At 40.1% G+C, this 25,650-nt stretch overlaps 1 protein-coding gene across 4 annotated transcripts in view; it reads right to left on the bottom strand.

Moving 5' to 3' along the window:
- MSRA (methionine sulfoxide reductase A) overlaps positions 1-25,650 on the bottom strand; it is a 168,931-nt gene that overhangs the window by 103,745 nt on the left and 39,536 nt on the right. For all 4 annotated transcript variants that reach the window (XM_032215912.1, XM_032215910.1, XM_032215911.1 and 1 more), the window contains exon 2: positions 11,158-11,226. In XM_032215912.1, the coding sequence (XP_032071803.1) occupies positions 11,158-11,200 (43 nt within the window). In that variant the 5' untranslated portion in view covers positions 11,201-11,226. The remainder of the gene's footprint in view (positions 1-11,157; positions 11,227-25,650) is intronic.

A 25,650-nucleotide genomic window follows, 5' to 3' on the forward strand; every position in this document is an offset into this window, starting at 1 on the left:
GCTTCATAGGGCTTTCAGCCCTCTCTAAGCGGTTTACAGAGTCAGCATATCACCCCCACAGTCTGGGTCCTCATTTCACCCACCTCGGAAGGATGGAAGGCTGAGTCAACCTTGAGCCAGTGAGATTAGAACCGCTGAACTGCAGATAACAGTCAGCTAAAGTGGCCTGCAGTACTGCACCCTAACCACTGCGCCACCTCGGCTCTTCTGGTGCTGTTGCTGTGAGGCAGGTGTCAAGGTGTGGATTCCATGGCTGCAGAGGCCCTGAGGTAAGCCAGTACAGGGCATGTGGGGCAGTTCCACCACTACCCTACCTCACCTCGTGGCCACAGGATTGCGAGCAACCAAATGGAATGGCCAGGCAGCCAAATGTGAAGGGTCTTAAGTAGGGCTTATTTGGGGGTAGGACTTATATTAGGTGCAGACGTAAAAACATGCTAGGGCTTATTTTTGGGATTATTTTCGGGGAAACAGGGTATTAAGATTTTTGGGCTAGAAAATGGATACTAACAAGGAAAATTCATAAAACATCTAAAAAACAACTTCATGTAGTACCCATTAAAATTATCTTGAATGTAGTCCTAAACAAAACTTGTATAAACATTTTGCAAGATATCCCTTTCTCTCTAATCTGGTTTAAAGTCTTGAGAAGATCCTAAAAACTAGGAAGTGCAGAATTCTTTGGGATAACCAAATAGCATTAAAACATATTAGTATCAAAAAAAATCTGTTTGGAATTGAAGACTGTATTTTCTTTGTGGATTAATGAGAAACTGTCCCAAGAAACTAGAAACTGATGTGTTGACATTTCCATTGTTAAAACAGAATCATTATGTTTTCATTTGGTATAATTGTTATCATGCTAATATGTTTCATGGCAATTCATACTTTGATCTGCTAATAAATCCTATTGTCAGGCCTGTAGTTATGTTCCTTTTAGGATCTTTGGCCTGCCACACTCTCTATTATTTCACTATGCTGTTTCATTAGTGTAGTATTTGGGAGGGGGGAATAGAAAGGAGTAGAATGGTGGAATGTGTTGTTGTCATTCTTTTATAGAAGCCCAAGGTCATCTTTTGTCTCCGCACCTCTGCATTTGACCGGAACTAGATGAGTGGAAATGCCAGCGTGGCTGAAGAAAATTGGACCATGTGATGGATTTATGGGTGTGGGGATAAGATCATGAACTTTCAACTGGGTGAAATCCCAGGAAGCTTTAGAATTGGGATTTCCACAGATGTGCCAACATGTCTGTCTTATTAAATTGGAAGTTTAAGGATAGCTGTGCCTTGGACTCTGATCTAATTCTGCATGATATTTGGAACGCTGACACCTATTTTTGCAGACCACAAAGCCTCCAAAGATTGGGCCACTGAAATATGACAGCAAAATGGCACAATTTCTTTTTTTACAATGTAATTTTAAAAAAAAAAAACAGGTGCATTATTTCTCAGACTTTAAAGCACTCTATTGTCTATTTCTCCCACCTAATAATAATAAAAAGGGATTTTTTTCAACCCTGCCCACTCTTATGACACCAGTAACTGGCAGGATGACTCCTGCTGGCTATGATGCCAGTAGCTATAAAAGTAAAAATAAATAAATAATAACAACACTATGATTCCTAGACAAAGTAAATCACTCATATCTTTTACATAAAAGGAATCACTTACCAAAATTTTTTGCAGTGATAAATATAGGAAACTGTGTCTTCTGTAGGTGTATAAATATTGAACAAAATATAGTTTACACATAGACCATTATTTTCAATTAATATGAGGCAGCCTAACACCTTCCTATTTTCATCGTTAATATCAAAGTGCAAAAACATCTTAAAGTTAAACTCTTAAATTTTATTGGCAATGGAGGAAGTTTTTTCATGTGACATACAGAGTACTACCTATCTTTATTTTTATTCTCCAATTTTAGACAGATTTTTTTTTTGTTTGAAATGTTTCAGTCCAAGTCCTATCGAGAAATGAATCAGAACATCTCTGCTACCACCCGTCATTTTCAACATTTTTTCTTAGAAACACAGTTAGTAGAATAAAGCCAAAACTATCATCAAATTGATCATAAAAGTATGGAGTTCTTTTGAATCTTTAGAAAAAAATTTGTCTCTGCACCTGGCCGGAATTGGATGGGTAGAAGCTGCCATTGTGGCAGTGGAAGATTGGACCATGTGATGGACTTGTGGGTGTGGGGGCAGGATCTTGAACTTTCAACTGGGTGGGGAAAACCAGGAAGCTTTCAGATTCTGGTTTTCCCAGATGTGTCAACATGGCTCTCTTAATACATTGGAAATTTGAGGAATCCTTTGCCTCGGACTCTGGTTTACTTTTGGATGCTATTTGGAACCTTGACATGAACATTTGAAATTAAAGTTAGTCAGATTGATCCCAGCTGAATAAATACACAAAGCACTGGTAAATTGGAGTTGATTGGGTTTTTTTTGGCATCAAGCCTTCAAAGTCTGGGAAAGATTTTTATTATTCAGCATACTAAATATATCAGAAATTGTGTATTATAAATGCATTCAGCAATTTTAGAAACTAATGTTTTATTATTAAAACTATGTTATCTTTTTATGTATTTTTTATATGTAGTATATATTCTGTCTAATTTCACTATACAGGTAATCCTCAATTTACAACAGTTCATTTAGTGACCGTTCAAAGTTACCCGGCACTGAAAAAAGTGACGGAGGACCATTTTTCACACTTATGACCATTGCAGCATCCCCCATGGTCACGTGATTTACATTCGGATGCTTGACACCCGACTGACATTTATGATAGTGGCAGTGTCCCGGGATCATGTGAACGATCCCCTTTTGTGACCTTCTAACAAGCAAAGTCAATGGGAAAGCCAGATTCACTTAACAACCATGTTACTGATTTAAAAACTGCAGTGATTCACTTACCAAATGTGGTTTAAAAAAAGTCATAAAATGGGGCAAAATTCATGTAACAAATTTTTCACTTACGTTAGCAACATAAATTCTGGGCTTAATTGTCGTCGTAATTTGAGCACTACCTATATTGTAACATCATTCTAGTCTGTATTGCTGATCTCTATATTTAATTTGTCTTAAACTCTTTATATCCCTGTTCTCTCTCTAGAACTAGAACCTTTTCTATAGGATTCAACTATATATAATGGAATTTGGGAATGACCTTGGGAGGGGGAAGAGATTATGCCTGGCAAATAGTCAGTTAAGTGAGGCAGGAAACCCTAATATCTTAAGAAATATTAAAGAGAAAGAAATTTAGAAAAGGACCTGCCCTAATGGATCAATCAGTTAAAAGTGGTGGCAGGAAGTTTGTACTTCAGACTTGCAAGATTCTGTTAACATAGCTCATCCAGATGTGTTTCCTACCTGGTTTACCTGGAAGCGCTTATATGTTCTTTCTCTTTTAGTTTTAGTTTTTTATTTCTATTTCTGTCAAGTTTTGTTTTTTGTTTGGCTTTTCTGCTTGTTTTTTCCTGCTTGGCTTGTTTGACGGTTCTTCTTTTCTACTTTTGGCTCCAGCTGAGAAAAATAACTAGCAAAACTTTTAGTTCACACCAGGTCTGAGGGAGGAAGAAGACTGCAGAGTTTCCAAGAAAATATCTCCAAAAAAACAAACAAACCACAAAAACCCCCTCTCCTCTCTTCCAACCCACCTAACTGCTGTTTGATTGGCAGCTGCTGGGTCATCCTGATACTCAGGAAGGGAAGAGATCAGTACAGGTGTTTGTAATCTGCTTGGGCAATCTGTGCTTTTCCAGACCACTCTGAGATGTCATAATGTGATCTATCAACCTAAATAGCTAATTAATAATCTGCTCATTCCTATTATATTGCACATGACACCAAAAATAGTATGATGGCACATAAAAATAGTTGACAGCTAAAGCTCAGGAGAGTCTTTCAGTCTTGTCTAGGTAATATCAAAAATATTATTTCTCCAAAAAAAACCACCACTCAACACTATTGTGTCAAATCCAACCAATTTTATTTTATTTATTTATTGAATTTGTTTGCTGCCCACCTCACCATTATATGAGAATAAGAATCTGCTTTTTAAAGCAAGAATTATACTTTCCTTTCCTGAGGGACAAAGGACATTTTCATGGTAATTAATTAAAGGTTCACATTCCAAAGATTATGGTAAGGTTAATTGGCATGGAGACATATCTCGATAGATGCAGAAATGATTCAGTACTTCAGAATACCTGTCTCCTTGTTATGCACTATAAAATGAAAGAAACCAAATTCTTTATCTTTACATTCCACCTTTCCTCAACAGCTAAATATGATGTACGTAGCACCATCCCACAAAATAACTGTGTAAAATAGTTTCATTTAAGACCAGTGATTTCCCCAAGTCATGCAGTGAACTTATATTGATTAGTTTCCTCATTTATTTTTCATACCAAAGTTTGAGCTGTAGCTTGCCAAATATCCAGGTGGAAGATCCTATCAAGCTTTAACCCCACAATGAATAATAGCAGACATCTGTGTACTTGTTTGCAATTTGTGGTGTTGGAGCATGATGCACCAATTCGCTTTTATTTCTGTGCAGTGTGTTTTGTGTAAAGTACTCTAACGATGCCTGCTTCATAATAAGCAACCTGGTATTGTAATACAAAAAGCAGTGATTTATTAACAGCTTCATTAGGCATTTCTTATTCGCACCCATCTTTTTTGCTTTCTTTATCTGCTTTTAAACTTTGCCCATGTTTCTTCCCTCCCTTCAGTCTTTTCAATAAATCATGTTATCCAATAGCTTCATTCATCTCAACTCAGTTACTGTAATCTGAGATGACGCTCTGCATGGAATGTCAACATACAGAGTTGACATCCGCCTCTCCTCACTTTTCAAAGGCAATCTGTGCAAGCAAAAACAATTTTGAGTATCAGTATGGGATTCAAGGCTATTGGATTGTTTTCATGGAATCTCTCTATAAGGCGATCAGCCTGGATATTTCTACTCTTTACCCAAGATGCCTCTGACAAGGGATAGCCCTTCCACTTAATTAAGTCCTGGAGTTGCCTCCTGTGCCACCTTGAATCAAGGATGCGTTGCACCTCATAATAGGTTTGGCCTCCTATGACCACAAGGCCTGGGGGTTCCCGGGGCAGTGATCTCAGAGTGGATCCGACCACAGGTTTTAAGAGGCTACTATGGAATACTGGGTGTACCTTCCCTAGCAGTCGGGGCAGTTTCAGTTGCAGTGAGACTGGGTTGATGATCTTTACTATGGGGAATGGTCCCACAAACCTTGGTCCCAGTTTCTTGCTAGGGAGTTTTAACCTCAAATATTTTTTGGAGAGATAAACCTTCTCTCTAACCAGGAATGGTTGTTGCAGAGCTCGGTGTTTATCGGCCTGTTTCTTATAGGTTTGTGCTGCTTTAGCTAGCGCTTTTTTGACATTCTCCCAGGCTGATTTTAGCATTGACATCCAATCAGTCAAGCTGAATGAGGAAGGGGGATCCCTTGGATACTCAGGCATTGGGACAAAGTCCATGCCACTCACTACTTTGAACGGTGTTAGTCCTGTGCTGCTGTGAACAGCATTATTGTACGCAACCTCAGCGAAGGTCAGAAGGTCTGCCCAATTGGACTGCTGATAGTTCACGTAGCACCTCAGATACTGCTCTACCATAGCATTCAGTCTATCTGCCTGTGCTCGGGTTTAAAGCCGAGCTAAAGCCCTGGGATGACCGAACGAACTGCAGGAACTCCCTCCAGAACTTAACCATGAACTGGACCCCTCTGTCTGAGATAATTCTTCAAGGTATTCCATGCAGGCGGTAGATGTGCTTCAGGAACAGTTTGGCCAGCTTGTGAACTGAGGGTAGTCTGCTGCAGGGTATGAAGTGCGCCTGTTTGGAGAACAGGTCTATTACAATCCAAATCACCGTGTTTCCCCCACTTTTAGGCAACTCTACTATAAAGTCCATTGTGATCTCCTCCCACGGTCTCATTGGCTTGCTACTGGCTGCAGCAATCCGGGGGGGGGGGGCTGTTCCTGGTCACTTCTTCATTGTGGCGCAGATGGTGCAACTTTTCACGTAACTGTCCACATCTTTATTTTGGACCACCAGAACTGCCTCCGGGCTAAGTGTAACGTCTTTAGGAATCCAAAGTGGCCTGCCAGTTTGGCGTTGTGGCTCCTTTGGAGAATTAGGGTGTGTAGGGATTTTGGGACATAGAGTTTCGTCTCCTTCCATGCAAGGTCATCTCTTTTTGTCAAGATGTGTTGGTTGTTTTGGAACCAAGGGTCTGCTAGCAGTTCAGTTTTGAGTCTCGTGGTTAGGTCGCCTGCGGGTTGGTCATGCTGGTCACGGTGTTGTCATCTGGTGGTCACTTGGGCAACTATTGGGTAGAGGAAATGATGGCATCCGCCACCTGCTTCCTTTCACATTTGTACTGGGGCATGCGGGAGAGGGCATCAGCTAGAAAGTTCCTCTGCCCTGGAATGTGCTTTAGTACGAAGTTGAAGCGGTTGAAATATTGAACCCATCGGACTTGTTTGGGTGATAGTTTTCATGGGGTCCTAAGAGCCTTCAAATTCTTATAGTCAGTCCAAACTTCGAACGGTTTCTGGTCCCGTTCCAACAGGTGTCTCCAGGTTAGCAGTGCCCATCTCATTGTGAAAGTTTCCTTTTCCCATGTGGCCCATCGTCTCTCTGTGTCTGTGAGCTTGCGGGAGGTATAGGCACAGGGTTGTAGGTTTCCCTGGTTGTTTCTTTGGAGTAGCACCGCTCCCACTGCCATGTCGCTGGCATCTGCTTGGATCACGAAGGGTTCCTTTGCAAACATTTATTTAGTGTCTCAAATGCCTTTTAGCAGGTTAGGTCTCACCTTAGAGGTTGTCTCAGGCAAGGTTTTGCTCCTGGGCTCCCTGTCTTCAGGAGGTCTGTCAGGGGTTTGGCGATCTTCACAAAGGAGGGGATGAATTGCTTATAGAAGTTTGTGAACCCTAGGAAGCTTTGTAGCTGTCTGCGGGTGTGAGGGGGTTGCCAGCTTAGGACGGCTTGCACTTTGGCTGAGTCCATCTCTATTTCCTCATTTGACACTCGGTAGCCTAGGTAGTCTAGTCACTCACGGAGGAATTAACGTTTTGATAGCTTGACGTACAGGTAGGCTGCCAGAAGTTTTTTCAGTACTTCGTGGACCAGGGGTATGTGGTTGTCCATGGTCTCAGTGTAGATGAGGATGTCTTTCAGGTAGATGAGGACCCCCTGAACACTGATGGGGCTCCCTGTAGTCTGAAAGGCATCACTTTGAATTGGAAGCTCCCTGGGGGGCAGTTGAACGCTGTTTTCCACTCATCTCCTTCCCTGATTCATATTCAGTAGTATGCCTCTCTGAGGTCTAATTTGGTGAAGATTTTTCCCTTTGCCAAGTGAAATAGCATATCTTTCACGAGGGGGTTAGGGTATAGGCTGTGTATGCACACGGCATTTGTCCCTCAAAAGTGCACACACAGCCTAATAGTTCTGTCTTTTTTCTCTTTGAAGAGGACTAGCGCTGCAACCCGTGGCTTGGCTGGCTCGATGCACCCTCGTGCTAGGTTTTTGTATATGTATTTGCGCATTTCTTGCATTTCCCAGGGCATCATGGCATACAGCTTGGGTTTGGGTAGTTTTGCCCCGGGGATGATTTCAATGGCACAATCTGCCTCACTGGGGGGGGGGGGGGAGAATGTTGCATTCTGTCTCACTGAATACTTCTGCAAGGTCCTGATATTCCCCTGGGATCTGTTCGGTCTCTGGGGTTTCATCGGATGTGGTTCCCAGATGTTGTGGTGTGCTCTTTTGGGGGGTTCCCTGCTTGGGTGGTGTTTCTGCTTGCTGGCGGAAAAGGGGTTGGGGCCCCTTTTCTATCCTAAGCCTGCGGGTACTCCCTTGCCACCAGATGGTTGGTCCCCACTTGTCTAGCCAGGAGAGTCCCAGTATGACTGCATCTGTCATTTGGGGGACTATTATGAATCACATTACTTTCCAGTGATCCACTAGCTCTAGTCTCACTGATTCGGTCAAGTGGGTGGCATAGGCTCCCCGCATTAGGGACCTATTGAACCAGATTGGGTGAGGCAGTCTTTTTGCTCTGGTCCCCAGTCTTTTTGCTCTGATCCCCAGTCTTTTTGCTCTGATCCCCAGTTTCAGGTCTGTGGTCAGGTTGATCAAGCATCTAGTGCAGCCTGAGACTATTAGGGCTTGAAAATCCCCCTGGCTTCTTGTCTTTGGAGCTGTGAGGCGTATTGGAAAAAGGAAAGGGCAAATTGGTCCTCTCACCATTGGGTCATTTTCACCCTTGTCATCACTGTCATAGGATTCTGGTGACTGGTCATTGTTGCCTTAGGTCCCCTCCCCCCTTCATCTGGCTGGGGAGGGACCTCTGCAGCCTAGAAAGCCTTTGTGCCCACGTTCCCATCGTGCCCTGGGTAGTAGCTCTGGCCTCGGCATTGAGATTGGGGTGGGGTACATGGATGCCATATGACCCATCCCCTTGCATCTGAAGCATTTCAGCGGACTTCGAGGGAGGGCTGGTCTCAGGGCCTGCTGTGGTGCTGTGGTTCCCCATCAGCTGGGTGGTTTCAGGTCAGGTTGATCTCTCTCTTTTGTGTCCGGTTGCTTTCTCATGTCATTGGCCGCTATCGCTATCGACTTTTATTGCTATTCGGAACCACTCAGAGAGTCAGTTTGAAATGTCGCGGTAGGCAGTTACTTGGGCAATCTGCTGCTCCAGACTTGTTCTGAAAAAATACACTAACAGATCCTCTGGTAAAGGGAGTAGCCTTCCAATGACTCTCCTAAATTCACAGATGTGCTCTTTGATGGGGAGGCCCCTTTGCTTTAGGTCGCTGAGCTCATATTCCGCGTACAGGTCCTCCTCCACCTCCTCAAATCTGGCCTCTAGCAGTCATAGGAAGTCATCTACGCCTTGCAGTTGGGGGAGCTCTCCTCTTGTGGAGGACTGCTAGCCATTCCCTTGCTTCCCGCTCTAGTCCCTCTGTGATAGTATTCACTATGGCTCTGGGTGATGAGTAGAGGTGTCCATAGCATTCCAGGTGGACTTCAGCTGAGTCAAGGAATAGGGCTAACTGGTCTGAGTTCCCATCAAACTTTACTCTGAATCGGGATGGTTCAATCAGCAGTGCCCTTCCCTCCTCCTGTCAGCCTCTGTATGCTTGCATTTGATATGTCTGAAGATACTCCTCAGTTCTAGTTCAGAGGGAGGGTGGAGATTGTCTGCCCTGGGCAGCCTGCCTGCTACGTGGGAGAGGCACTAGCTTCATCTTCCTTCGATGCATGGAGAAGTGGGGCTGCGTTCCCATGTGCTTCTCGTCATCTCAAGAGGATCCACTGCTCCTCCCCTCTCTTTTGGCATGCATAATGGCCTTTCTTCATGGAGGGTGACCTAGTCAAATTCCTCCCTCCGTTGCTCTATGGAACTTCCCAAGGGCTACATTGGGGACTTTGGGGGCCTGGCTTGATTCCAGTCCAGCATCCCCTCCACTCTTCCCAGCTCGCTTAGGGCCTTTCCCTTTTTTGGGACATAGGGGTAGGGTGGGGGCTCAGCTTTAGCTGTTTTTAGGGGTTGATTACTTATCTCTTCTTGCTTCGCTCATCTTGGCTTTGATATCTGATGTCTGCTATCCACCTCTGTTCAGATAGCTGGCCTTTTGCAATGGTCTTCTGAGTTCCCCCTCAGCACCCCCAATAGTTAAAAGCAAACGATGACTGTCTGTAAAGTACCCTAACGATGCCTGCTTTATAATAAGCGAACCGATATTGTAATACAAAAAGTAGTGATTTATTAACAGCTTCATTAGGCATTCTTCATTAGGCATTTCTTATTCGCAACCATCTTTTTTGCTTTCTTTATCTGCTTTTAAACTTTGCCCGTGTTTCTTCCTTCCCTTTAGTCTTTTTCAATAAATCACGTTATCCAATAGCTTCATTCATCTCAACCCAGCTACTTTAATCTGAGATCCGGCTCTGCATGGAATGTCAACACACAGAGTTGACATCTTGCTTTGTTGTATCTCACCCAAAGCCTTCTGACTGAGGCAATATACAGTCTTGTAAATAAATATATAAGTCTATCATATTACAACTAATGGTTAGCACCTACTTGGGAGTTAGATAAGGGTCAACAAAATTTAAGTGGAGTTGGACCTAGTCCACTGGTGACTATGTAGGACTTCTAGTCTGATCCCTCTTTTAATTCCGTCCCCAACTTCTGCCACTCTTTCTCCTATATACACAATCTTAATTCTCTACAAATTAGATATTTCAAAATTCCATTCAACTGCCAAGTTATTCCATAAACTTTATCATAACTAAATTATTTACAAGATTGTAAATTACCATTAATGTAAAACACAAATCCCTTTTGAGAAACACCTAAGTTGTAAACCATTGACTAAGCATCCTTAATTATAAATGTATATTTGATTTCTACTGATTTCTAACAACCACAGTTATATTTGTACCCTATATGTTTAAGATGGCTTCTGGCTAAACACAATAATGATGAATATCTTTTTCCATTCCCTTCTAAAAAAATAACTAGGAACAAAAGTGAATGTATTTTTTATTGTAATGCAGTAAATTTGAGTTTTAATCCATCATTACATGAATCCTTTATTTAATTTTGTGCACGTCAACTTCAGATCAGTTTTTACTCCTGATTACTGCATGGACATGTCCCTCAGTTTTCTTGGCAAGATTTCAGAAGCAGTTGCCCTTTCTTGCTTCCCAGGCCTAAGAAAGGGTGACTGCCCTAAGTTACCTAGCTTTGTGCCCAAGGCAGGCCTAGAATGCAGTCCTCCCAGTTTCTAGCCACTATATCAAACTGGCTCCCTCATTCCATATCACAATCTTCATTCATTTTTCATACCACTACAATAACCATATCTGTGTGTATTGGTGGGGTCTTTCTATTAACAAGTCACAAGACTAGATTGGATATTGAAAATCTGAATTCATCCATACGTGGATGAGTTATCATTTTAAAAGGAGATAATAGTGATAAACAGTTTCTTGACGCAAAGAATTATGGTGATATTCATTAATATTAATAATAGAAAAACAACATAATTTAATATAAGTCTAGTCATAAATATAGTCTCAATATTAGACAAATTGAACTTACCAAATATTGCCATATGCATTCCCTCTGGAAAGGGTTCAACCATACTGTTCCCATTCACGTGATGTTTACCTGAAAATCAAAGCAATATTATCTTATCAAATAGGAAAGTTTCTTTGACTTATATGGCTTATTTTATATACCTGGGGATCTTCATGTGGGCAGAGCCCATTCACCAACTGTACCAGTTTTCTGTTTGTTTTGCTTTTTGCCTTGGCTAATATTTGAAATGGATCATCATATAAATTGAGATAATGCATACACACTATAATCCTAGCTGGCTCATAAGCCACAAATAAAAATATAATGAAAACCTAAAACTAACATCCAAAACAACTCTCAATTTCCTAAAGCAATACCCCTCTATACATAAACCATCACATTGTCTGGGCTTCAGCTTCCCCCAACCTGATGTTGCGGGGAAGGGAACCAGCTTTTCAGAATTTTCTAGAGAACTAATACGATGGTGGCCTTCTGGATCTCAGTTTTTTCCACAGGACAGGGATTGCTACCAATCTCATGTTTATTCTCTACTATATGTTTCTGCCATGAGTCTCATTCATATTATCAGAGATCTGTTATTGATTTTTAAAATTTATATTGCTTCTATTATTCTGTTCAAAATGAATATCCTAAAAGCAAGATATTCTGTACTTCTACATTAATTTACTGCATGTAAATTCCATTTAATTTAATGGATCTTACTTTTGAATACAGTTACATAGGACCAATCAATCTCACAATTAAAAATGAACAAAACCACAAGATAATATTCCCAAACTAGCAGCAATTAATCAAAAGTTCAAACAAATTGGCCTTAAATTACCATCTAAAAATGGAAGGACTGATTACCCGCCATCAAGTCATTTTCAAGACTTAGCAACCACATACAGTAGGTATCAGTTTTTTTCCTTCTAAATGGAAGGAACCAAACTGATATTTTAAACAAATGGCATTCCATCGAGCATCTTTGATCAGAAAGGTGAAATATAAATCAATCAAATAAATAATAAATAAATAACTAGAGATAAATAAATAAATAAATAATAATAAATAAATAACTAGAGATTAGACAGCCTTTACAAGAGGAAGTGACCAAAAGAAGGACCTTTGAAATTTAAGCAAGTCACTGTATATGAGAATACCATTCTGTATTTTCTGTATAGTATCTTGTTTCTATGCATTTAAGGATCTAGAAGCACTTTAAACTGTGTTCATAAAAAAAGAATATGAACTAATAAATAGATGTAGAATTGGAGTGATATAATCTGGGTTTAAACGTTGGTTTTAAAAAACTGGCTGAATTTTAAACATCTGACATACCTGAGTCAGTACTGGAAGTATCTATAGAAAGACTAGTCTGACATTTATACAGTTTGTGCCAATCCTTTATACATTCTCAAAACCCAATTTATTCTATAGTCAACATTCCAGAAAATTTAGTGTCAAATAAAGTAATAAATAATAACTGATTAGTTAGATTCACACATTACATTAAGGACATAGTTTGCTTAACCATGATTTGTTCATTATCAAGAATAACCATGGATTCATACATTATGTTAAGACAAAATCATTACAGTAAAACTTTCATTTTCCAGAACTTATTCCAATGGATTTTGATGCCACTTACCAAATTCTGTTGTAATTGGCAACATCTGTATAATGATGATTCCACAGAAATTACTTTATTTATATTATTTAAAATGTAATAAATTATATTTCATGATTGTAGAAAATTATATTATATTGTATAAGTTGTAGAAAAATGTTTATTTATAATATTTGTAGACTCACAATCATAGGAGCTTGGATGATGTATAATATACCAAGATAGTACAGGACATGACATGCATTGCACACCATGAGAAAATGTCCACCCTCTTCATTTCAGGACTAAACCCCTAGTGGAATAAGAATGTTTTCACTACCTTGCATATTGCAAAGAGGAACAAGGGTATATTCTGGAAGCCATGTTCCAGAGCATAGGAGCCACTACAGAGAAGAGCTGCCATCTACCCAATTACTTTAGGAGGCTCTTTCAAGATGTTCAGGCCAGATAGGCAGAATCAACCCTGTTGAGCCCAGTACCTTATGTACCAAAGTACTGTGGGCTTTGAAGATAAAAACCAGCACTTTGAATTAGACTTAGAAGCAGGGATGGGTTCCTGCCAGTTCTAACCTCTTCTATAGAAGAGGTTCACAAATCTACCATGCCGTTTAGAACCGGTTCCAGCTCCCTCCCTCTGCCCATCCACACCACGCTTGCCCCACCCACTGCTCACTGATTGGCTGGCTCAACAATCGCCCCACCCGCCTCTAAGAGTCCTATCTAAACCTTAAAGTCTTAAAGCTGTCAAGTTTGAACACCCCTGGGTTTTTTTCCTAAAGGTTAGGGGTGCAAGGGTCTTGTAACTTGACAGTTTTAAGACTTGCACACTTCAATGCCAGAGTTCCTGAGCCAACATGACTGGAAGAGGAATTCTGGGAGTTGAAGTCCACAAGTCTTAAAGCTGTTAAGTTTGAACACCCCTGGGGATTTTAGAAACAGCTTTGACAGCTTTAAGGCTTACGTGCTTCAAATGCCAGAGTTTTTGAGCCAACATTTTGGTTGCTAAACAAGAGCATTGTTAAGTGAGTTTCACCACATTTTACAAGTTGGCCATGCTCATCCAGTCACATGACTGCCAAACCACTCCCATTCGGTCACATGGCTGGCAAGCCACTCCTACTTGGTCACATGGCCGGCAAGCCACTCCCACAAAGCAGGCCATATCTACAGAAGAGGTTCTAAAAAATTTTGAAACCCACCACTGCTTAGAAGCATATTAATATCCAATGTAGTGATCTTGTAATTGATACTAGCTCTAACTGTGAACTTATCTGACCAGAAATTTAGCCACTGCATTCTGAAGTTATAGTTTCCAAGGCATGTTCAAAGGCCATAGAGAATGCACTGCAGTAATCTAAATGCATAGCAATTAAGGCTTGAGTAAACTGATATTGGAGAAGAAAGGGTTGCACTGGCATGCCGACTATTCTTGGTTAAAGACCTCCTTGGCCACAACTTTCACCTGTTTAAATAGGAACCATAAGACTTGGTTGAGCTCCAACTCACAAACCAAGTTCTTTGTCCATATCTAGAGTAAGTACCAGCATCCTTTTTATCAGATTCACTCTAATGTGAATTGACAGAAAACAACTTGGTCTTGATAAAATTTAACGTGAACTGATTAAATCAAGAGCCTGGATCCATCTAGATCCTGACAGATGCTAATTCAACCTTTCCAGGGCAACTCTGGTTTGGCCAGGATGGCAAAATATAGTTAAGTGTCATCAATATATTGAACTGACAAATGACCCTTTTCCACCAGCTTCATATACTGTAAATATTAGATAACATGAGGAAAAGACCTCCGTAGCACATCACACTAAAGCAACCAGAAATGTGAGTGCTGCTTCTCCATAATTCAGATAGAAGCAAAACTACTATCAGGCAATGCCCCCAATTGCCATCCCTTGGGATGATTCAGCAAAATGCCATGAGTGATTATATCAAATGTCACCAAAGACACTAAGAGAATCTATATATCCATCTATATTCCAACAAAGATAATCCACTACAGTAACAATGCCATTTTTGCCTCATGATTTGGGTCTAAATTCTGACTATGAGAAATACAGATAATCTGTTTCTTCTATAACTGAGTTCCACCAAGGTTACTTACCTTGCTCACAGGTATCAGGACTCATACCATACCTAAACCTGTTCATTTATTTGAACCCTACTAGAGGAAAGGAATCTCAATAATACACTACCTTGTTCATCACAGTAGACTCTGTCCAATTGGCAGAATAAGTTCAAGCAACTTTATTCACCAAGAAACCCACTAATTCATCCATCATGCTTGAAGGAGATTTGCCTTACCCATCTTTTCTTAAAAGAGTCTCAGTAACTCTGAATTAAGCTTCCAGGCAAGAGTCTGCAGATGCAATAAGTGGAGAAGAACGATCTCATCATGTGGATGACATAATGGTGCAAATGATGAATTTCCATCAATTATGTCACTGCAATGAAGTGCTATTTGATTGAACGGACTTTAGGGAATTACAGATATCCTGTGCCTCACTTAGTTCTGCAAAACCAAGTTTTATTATAATTATAAATCTATTCTCATCATATTTATATATCAGGCTTTCATATATCAGGCTAAGCTGCCTGGCAGACCTGGCATTCAGAACAGCTTTTGTTTCATTTCTTAGTGCTCTTCAGCCAGCTTTGTGGTGATGGACACTGAAGTAAAATACAGGTAATCCTCAACTTACAACAGTTCATTTAGTGACCGTTCAAAATTACAACAGCTCTGAAAAAGTTACAATGGTACTGAAAAAAAATGACATGGCCATTTTTTCAGAGTTACAACCTCTCCAGCAGCCCCACAATCATGTGATCAAAATTCAGATGCTTGGCAATCTTTGTGACTTTTGCTAATGTCCCATGTGATCATTTTTGTGACCTTCTGACAAGCAAAGTCAATGAGGTAGACGGAGGCACTTAACAACCAGGTTAGTAACTTATCAAATGCAGTGATTCACTTAAAACTGTAGTAACAAAGGTTGTAAAATGGGGCAAAACTCACTTAACAAATATCTCACTTAACAACAGAAATGTTGGGCTCATAATGGCCATATGTTAAGGACTACCTGTACCTTTGGAGATATAGGAATGTACTTTTTGTTTCTTATTATTTTGAAGATAATATGAACTTACATATTTGAACTGAATATAACAACATTTTTTTCTGGCCACTGGCAGCATTTCACTTTTTAATGAAAGGGGTAAATATATCATAACTTAAGCTATTCATAACCATAGTGGCACAGTAGTTAGAGTGCAGTACCTGCAGGATACTTCTACTGACTGCCAGCTGCCTGCCATTTGGCAGTTCAATCCCCAGGCCTCAAGGTTGACTCAGCCTTCCATTCTTCCGAGGTAGGTAAAATGAGGACTCAAATTGTTAGGGGCAATATGGCTGACTCTGTAAACCACTTAGAGAGGGCTGTAAGTACTGTAAAAGGTATATAAGTCTAAATGCTATAGCTATTGCTTTTTACCATGTGCAATCAATATTCTCTCCCAGTATTTACAATAAACTAGTAGACTTCTAAATACTTTCAGTTATACTTATTGGAATGAAATTCACATCTACATTTTATTTCAAAACCAAAACATATAAAGGTTTTGTTCTTCCTATAAGAAAACTTATGGTTCTCCTCCTTTCTTTTTTAAACCACTACTTAAGTCACAGAATTAAAATGCACAACAGCTCTAAGATGCTGCATTGTTAAATGACACTTATTTCCACCATGCTGACTACCCTTTTGTTTGGAGTAAGCAGTGTACACATAACACAGAGTAGAATTAAGAAATAGGACAGGCCCAGATATTGAAGCTGTGACATAAAAAAAGGAGAACAGTGATAAATTCAAATTATACCATACTATTCATTTATACCACTCCATCGGGAGGGTTGCTGCTGGCATTACTGCGGGTTCAGTGCATGTGCATTTTTTTGCACGTGCGCAGTGGCCCATAAATAGGTCTGTGCATGTGCAGAACATTAAAAAATGGGGGGGAGCCTACCACACCAACCGGGTTCTGGTGACCGAGGCCGGCAAACCATTACAGTTGAACCAAACTGGTCCGAATTACCTCTGCTCTCCATATCTTCTTCTCTTGCAAACCATTTCTGCACAAGCGTCATACATTGCCTTTCTTCTTTAAACCTTTCACCTTTTTTGAGGATCTCATCATTCCATACAACCTTTATCCTCTTCTTCTCCATCTATTCATTCTTCATTCGTATATTTGTTTTGTGATTCAATCCTCGGATTGGACTAAACTTATTTCAACATACTGCTTTCACAATGGTCATTCACTTTTGCACTCAATGTACATTCATTCAGCACCCATTCATTCTCAACCCTTTCTTTCCTCATTTTCTCATACAGACTGTAACCAATTCCCACTGCATTCAGCTTGCTTTTATGCCTTGTTTTGACATACCCAGTTTTCATTTCCATATAATAAGTGAGAAGAAACATACTGTATTCACACGCTTTTTCTCTTTTTTCAACATTTCCACTCACACATAATACCTATTACCATTCTCCACAGCTTGCATTCCCTAAAATTTCCTCATTCATCTTCAATTGTCAGTAAAATTCAATCAAAGTTTACAAATTGACCTATTTATTATAGTTTGGAAATTCAGTGGGATTTATTTATTTAGTCACGTGTATATTGCCTATTCATATAACTTTATTTGTATTATAAACTGATGGAGGCTTCCTCCATTTTCTCTGTCAATTCCTGGTCAAAAGAAAATTGATTTTTAATTGCATGAGTTGCATTTATATATAATATTTATATATAATATTTATATATATAATATCTCTGCAAAACATTTGAGCTGTTACCCAATATCATATGCATATACATCTACATCCCCAAGAAACATATGTTTAATGTCACCAACACGAATTCTGTATTTATATCGGTTGTATGTGCATGTATTCTAAATATATTTTTATTTAAGATATTTTTTCCACAATGTAAAAATAATAAGAGATTTTGAGTTAAAGATGAAGAAAAGTAGTAGAAAGTAAAAAGAACCTAAAACATTTTTTTTAAAAAGTGGTTTCCAGTCTTAATAGCAGTTATTAAATTTATATTTTGTCCTAAGGTTACATCAAAGTTTCCTTTTTCCCTAATGTACCCTTTCTATAATCAAATCCGTAAATCATTGTTCATTTTTTTCAGTTAAAAAGTCACTAAGAGTTCCCATAGCATTTTTATACAAATATGCGATAAATTCTTTAAACCAATGAAAGGGCATCATACATTCTTGTCTAATTCACAGCTCAGTGCTGAATTTTAAATTATCATATGTTTTCATGCATTATTTTTACTCTTATCCTCTGACTGCTTTCAGTAATGACCATATTGTATCCACAATATTCCATACATTCAAGAAATAACCGTCACCTAAACTGGCGATGGTCCTGATGTTTCACCATGCAACTATTGCTGGCACCTTCAGAGGCCAGTGATCTGCTCTGAAGCATACTTCTCAATAGCTCACAGTCAACTAAACAAGGGATAACTAGGTTCTTGAATGAACTAGCTTCTGACCTGACCTTTCCAGCTGAGCTGATATCTGATTGGCTCATATAATTGTATCAGCTCCCACCAGTCGATCAGACCAATAATCAACTTTCCAGGCAGGCTACTTTTATTATTATTCTATTGTTGGAAGTTAGCATCTATCCCTCTCTTGAAAAATGAAATATTCTAGAAAATATTAAAAACACAGAATATTATATTCTCTAGATGAGAAATGGAGAACATGTTTCTTTATGCTGGAAGCAGACTCACTGTTGAGCTCCAGTCAGAGACTCGCCATTCGTGGGGGGGGGGGAGGCAGCAGGTGGCGCGTGGCAGTGACAACAGGGTAACAGGCCAGGTGACGGCCAATCCTGACAACAGCAGCTGTTGATCTCAGCAGCTATACCAGCTCCTGTCTGAGTGGCGATGACTGATGATGTCACATAGACACATAAGCGGAACCGCGGCGGAGTGAGCTGTTTGATTTGGCTTGCTGATCAAGAAAGGGAAATGCGCGCAAAATGTTGCTGGCATGTAAGTTGGGTGGAGTTGGGCGGATTACTGCTGGATAAAAGGCACTGGAGGAGAAGGTAGAGCTGGACAGCTGGCATGCCAGCAGATAGGCTCCACGTGCCACCTGTGGCACTCGTGCCATAGGTGCACCATCATAGGTCTAGTGGTTAAGGCACCAGGCTAGAAACTGTGAGACCATGAGTTTCTATCTTCTGCTTAGCCATGAAGAAGGCTGGGTGGATTGGGACAGCCACTCATCTCACCTCACATCACGAGATTGCTGTTCTTGGGAAAATTGGAGCAGAAAGAATATTAGTATATTCGCTGCCTTGAGCTGTTTATCTAATAATAAAGGCAGGATATAAAATAAATAAATCAAATAAAATAATAATAATAAAGATGGAACAAAGTGAAAGCCCTTTCACATTTATTGTGGGGTTACAAAAACATCTGAGAACTCCTATGTTAATTTGTATTCTTTAAATTTATTTCTCTTAGCTTTGAATCATGTTAATAGAATGTGGTTAATAGCAATTTAACTAAACCAAACAAGTTTATCTTTGTCCCCTTTGCTATTTATCCTGGTTTGTGAAGTGTTGAATAGAAATATTTGGCAAGACAAGAAGATAATGGGATAAAAAATTAAAAATGAGAGTTTTAAGTTCAGAGCTTTAATGGATTATTTGGCTAGGATCTTACAAGATTCTCTGAAAGGTTTTGAATTTTTGATTAAACCACCTTGCTTATCAATGAAAATTCTTCTCTCAATTTCAGTCATAAATACCTGTACTGAATAATACCTGCACTTTTTGTCTATACTTCTTCATCAAATAACTGCTAAATCCTTTCTGGCTTTATTCCTCACCACGATTCCATGTAAACATTTTTCAGTGCTATGAGTGAATATCAGTATAAATCTGTAAGCCAGTGGGTTACCTTTCAGCCTTTGCACAAATGCTAACCAGTTTCAGTATTCCCATCAGATAGGTAATAATTTACCTGTCTTAAAATGTCAGGAGAAAATACTCTAACTAAGCCATAAAGCATGGTTTTAAAACCACAGTGCTTAGATTTACACAACATGCTAAGCCACAGGTGTCAAACTTGAGTCATCATGGTGGCATCATGGTGACTTCCCCCCCCCTTCACTAAACTGGACATGGGCATGGTCAGCGTGTGACACATCTGGTCTGCAGGCAAGAAGTTTGACAGTCCTGTGCTAAACCAAAACAAAATGTATTTTTTTAAATGATGTGGCTAAGTATGATGTGTGGATGTACCCAGCCTTTAAGCATTTTACCAATATTTAATACTAAGGAAAAAGAGAAATACAAAGAACATAATCTGAATCTGCAACTTCTCTAGAACGAAATTACAAGATTAAATTAAATTAAATTACTACCGAGAGCTGCCCATAGAACACCTCAAGCAGGCGAAGCAGCAGCCACCTTCACACTTGGCGATGGCCGCCCCCCCCCCCGTTACCACCCCACCCCCGGAGGGGTCAAAGCAAAGAGTTTAATTGCAGCTATTATTTTCAGGGAGAAATAATAAAGTAAAGAATGAGAAAACTTCCAGACCAACCAGGTGAACTTTCACTACCGTAGTAGATCGAGGCTTATGAAAAACAACACAGTTCAATTTATATTCAGAACAAATTATCTTTAGTTATTAAAGCGACAGTGACAAAGGGCACTGTGGTAAGTTTGAGCAATTTGTTCATATCATTAATATAGCCAATCTGACACCTCACATGCAATTGGATCTATTACAGCAAGAGCACTACTGTCTGATACTGATCAATATTACAAAATATGATGTATTTCAGCACAGTATTTCTGCAGATTATTCCAAAATTCATTTTAGAATAAGTTGAAGACATACCCAAATTCCTTCTGGATTTGTTTCTTTGTTTGAAAGCAGCTATCAAACCAAAGAAAAATAACTTACAATATATACTATCAGTGGGAAAATTAAGTGCGGAATAAAATAACCATACACTTTTAAATTACTTCATTTTTGGAAATCAAGAACACTTTCACAACATTACAGTTTTATGTTTATATTTCAAACAGTACACAACTAATCAGCCTTTGACATCCAACTGTACTGGACATTTTCCAGTTTTCATCTATCATTTGATTTTCTCCTACATCTCATTTTCTACACACAAGATACTAAACCAAGAGGAGCTACATAGATGTAGCTGAGAAGCAATTGTCTGTTCCTCCAATCACACAGTAGCCCAGACTCTATCCGATTATTTTCTCCAGTCATTCGTTCGTAAATCCAGGGCATCTAGAGAAAGGTTTCTCATGAACATAGCACCATCTGTCACAATGTAAGACTTCAGATGTACTTCGGAAAGAAATCTGAAGGCCAGATTCCTACATTGCTAAGACATGAGTGGTTTAGTTTATGGCATGGCCACATGTACTGCAACCCCCCGGCAGTTGTGATTTATTCAGTAAATCATGGATAAACTAACATGGCATAGCATGATGTGCAAACACAGTTAGAATATTGTGGTTTTAAAGGTATAAATTTATAATTTATTTCATTTATTTTTAATTCCTTAATTTTGATCTCCTTTCCCAAAACAGGTAGAGAAGGATGGACATAGTGTCCCTTCAGCCATTACTAGATTGCAGTTCCCAAACCTTCACCATTGTCCAAGACATCCAGGGTGATGAGCATGAAAGTTCAAAAGTAACCTGAAGATCACAGCTGGGTAAATGTTTGAAATAATCAATTACAAATAAATTATAGTATACAACTGAAAAAATAATTCTGAATCTCTATTTTTAAAAAGAGGCAATCAGGGCATATTACAGTACTTTGTCACAGTCAGTCCATACCTGTACTACAAATGGGGATCGAAGTGGCAGAAATGGGGCTTATCTTATGAAATCAAATAGGTTCATAGCAGGAATGTGATCTATGATGAGGGATTTTCCACATTATACCACCATTAATCTATCACCTGCTGACATTTGTTGATTACCTCTGTACAAATGAAGACAAAAACATTCATATTCTGTCATCTGGATCACCTGTTGGCTGCATTATTATTTTAGAACTCGAGCCCATGTTTTCACTATATTGTTAATATAGCACAAAAGTTGTGACCTACTTCTTCCCCAATGACATATCTCACAAGAAGCTATTGTTCAGATGTCAGTAGCTGAAAGCAACATGCAGGCTGTGAATACCATATACGCATGGGGCCCAACTATGCACACCTTAATGGCAGATTATCTGTCTAGAGGTTACATTAAAGTTTCATTCAACTGCCAGTCAACAGATGAGTCGTAAAGGTTCACTGCTTCTCCTACATTCCTATCCCTGCCCCCACTACCTCCTGACAGTGACAAATGAGCAGAAGGAATGCTCAGATAGCTTCCTGGTATCAGGCCTGTCCTTTACAACATGTTTTAGACTAACCTCACCAGACTTAATCACTACTGATACCCTGCAGTGCTTCCAACATGGAGTTTTCTTTGCAGCACTGAAGTTCGGCATATCAAATCTCTTTTCAATACAGTGGAATTTCTGCTTCTCACAACTTCTTTCAGATGGTAGACCTGAAGGTTTCATTGATCCATTAGCTCTGGGCAGTGTTATCTTCTCTTTATTTGTATATCACTTTTGCATAAAAAGTCCAATGATTCACACCAATAACAAGAAAGTTTGGATCATAAAATATAGTCACCCAGAAAACCTCTACTTTTGTCAGTAACAAGGCTTTGTGACAGAGATTATCTTTGGTTTTGGAAGACTGTGTGCAAATATAATTACATTGTAACAGAACAGCAACTTCATCTATTAACTTCACAAAGTTCATATTTACCCTTTATCAACTTTTTAAACTTTTGCTTTTCATTTGCAAGAAAAATATCCTTTATATCACTCCACTATAAAAACATTTTTCAAAAGATTTTTGTTGTGCTGAAGACATTATAAAATTATGTATAGATCCAAGGACTCACCAAAGCGTTTGCTGCCTGCATATGGTGTTGATGTCACATGAAACTTTGATTTATTGTCAACCTGCCAATTCTTTAAGCACAGGAGATGTCTTGAGGCTACAGAGGCAGATAAAGCCCGAGAGGCAAATTTAACTGAATCTAGAGTAGCGTCCACGGAATGTTGGGTCGCCACAATGATCTTGCTAAGATCTTTAATTGTGCGGGCATCTTCCGGGGTGTACCCTCCTGCAATTGCTGTAGCCACAATAGGGTTATTCTATTGAAAAGGAGGTAGCGGCCTCTGCCTTAATGGACCAAGTTGAAGTCTGAAACCCCTTCCTAAGGATGAGTTCTGCTCTCTTATCCTCAGGCTTTAACTTGTCTGCAACATCTCCTGCCACTACAGCTGCTGAGGAGGATAGGGTGGCAACAGGAGTGTCAACCGTGGGCACTTGAAGGGCTTGGAAAAAGACTGTTCCATATTGTAAAGCTTCCTGTCATTTACCCCCGGGTTTGACAATGTGCCAGGGAGGCCCCACTGACTTTTGACCACTTCTAGAAAAAGCGGAGGAGCGGTACCTCCTCCTTATCTAGGGCTGCTTTGGCAAACATAGTTTGCGTTGGGTCCTTACAGGATTCTGGGGCGGTAGCAGAAGCACTGCCACCCAGCTTAGTTGTAGATTTTGCTTTGGTTAATAACTGTTTGAACAGAGAAGGCTGAAAAAGTCCGGCAAAAGTAGGAGTGTCCTGCTTAGCAGAATCCTCATCGTCCAAGATTATTAGTCCGCTTGCGGGTTTTCCCCAGTTACCAACCCCACACTGGCTAAGGTGGCAAACCCGGAGCATCGACTTCTTCAAGTGGAAGAGCCACCTCAGAACCCTTATCCACTGCAGATGGCCAGCTCGTAAGAGACTTTTGGAACCTGCAGGCTTCCTATTCTGGGATTTCATACCTGAGGCAATACCATGAGATATTACAGAAGCAATTAACTTTTGGATATTAGGGGGCAAATTCTGCAACTCCTCATAGTCCTCATCTATTCTCCCTGTCGGGTTTACCATTTGGGGCAGCAATGTGGGATGCAGAATGAGGAAATCCCATGATGAGCCCTCTAATGGATCCCCCATTACGCCCTAATGGCCCTACGGGAAAATGAGGGAGAAGGGGAAACATCCATCTGGAAAACCTGCTTTCCCTAGGAGGGGACGTGAAGAAACCAGACTAGAAGCCCTGGAAGGAGAGCCACCAAACCGCTCCTTTGAGATCGGAGCAAATGTTCCACCCGGGCCACTCGTTCACCAGAGCCCTTTGTCTGCGTTGCTCGTCCCGCAACATGGCCCTGGATGGTCTCTGGGCTGCTGTTGGTTTAGTGGCTGTGCATCTGGGTCTTACACCAGTGATTGACCCCACAGAGACTTGAGTTGCATTGGGATCTTCCTGAGACGGATCCATTTTCAAGCCTTGCCCCACGTGCTCCACTGCTGACCCTGCGGGCTAGCGCACAGCGAGTCCTCCTTCCCTTAACTTGTTATGCGGCTCCAAGAACTATTTAAATCTCATCTCAATGCCGAGCAATTTAAAATTTCTCGCCTCGTGTCACTCAAATGGCCACCGTTCATCTTATAGAGATTCAAAATGGCCACCGTCTTCAATAACAGCCCACTGCGCTAGAAATGTCAGGCGGCTTCCAGTGAGAAGGCAAAAAAAAACCTGCTCAGTAGCTTGCAGGAAGCCCATTGCAAGAACCACGCCAGTGCTACAGCTGGACTCTTCAATCACATTTGGAAAGTGGCTGCTGGTTCACTGAAAGGGAAGGAGAATGGCTGTCAGGAAAAAAAAACGTTTAAAAGTAATCATGGCTTTCCCGCAACTTGGGGCACAGCCACTCGAGCCAGCACAGAGGAAATTAAACCGGCCACCCTCTTACCTCAAAGAAACTGCAGTGGAGCAATCACTTTGCAAATAGAAGCTCGCTGGATTCAGCCGAATGCAAAACTGAGCACAAATATTCAAATTGGTATAAAACTTTTGTCTAAAAGTTGAATTAGCCAAATTAATCTGTATTTTGGATAAATCTGAAGAAATTCAGAACAGCGAAGGAAAACACCAGCCTATTTGGACCATAGACTGAGTGGAACTGGGCAGAAGGAGTTCAGGCGTGGCTGAAACAATTTCTCTCAGTCTATGGACCAATCAGGATTGACGATAGCCCACTGGTAGCACCTCCCTCTCCTCATCATTGAGAATGTTTCTTTTATACTGATCAATAAATAAATTAATCTATTCCAATTTTCTCGAAAGATTAGCTAACATAACAGTGTGCGAGTGTGCACGCATGCGCGCACACGCGCACGCGAGATAGATTTGAAGATAATAATCAACATTTCTATATCAGCTTTATCTAACAAACATTTTCTTTAGTAGGAAATGTTCAAGCCTACAAATCAATATGACCTACTTTGGATAATACAAATGACTGGTTTCATTAACAGCCCATTAAACTAGGCATTCTCCATTGCTCTTTAGAGGGTACCCCTAAGTTATAATTTCTGGGAGAATCTACAATAGCTTTGTTTTTTCTACCAATGGCAATCATTTAAAGTCAGTTTTCTCAGCAGTTAGTAAATATACCCCATCCAGTTAGGTGCCTGACATCACATAACTTTCTCAAGGTATTTATTAAAAGTCCTGATATAGCAAAATGTAGCTAGCAAAATCTCTATCAGATGTTGCCAGATGTTGATTAGACATTTACCAGATAAAACATTATCTGTAATTCTAATTACTGCGTCAAAAGGAAGTACTTCACCTAACCACCAGGCTGGCTTAACCACTAGGGGCTTTGG

The sequence above is a fragment of the Thamnophis elegans genome, chromosome 4 (genome assembly GCF_009769535.1).
Source record: "Thamnophis elegans isolate rThaEle1 chromosome 4, rThaEle1.pri, whole genome shotgun sequence".
Taxonomy (NCBI): domain Eukaryota; kingdom Metazoa; phylum Chordata; class Lepidosauria; order Squamata; family Colubridae; genus Thamnophis; species Thamnophis elegans.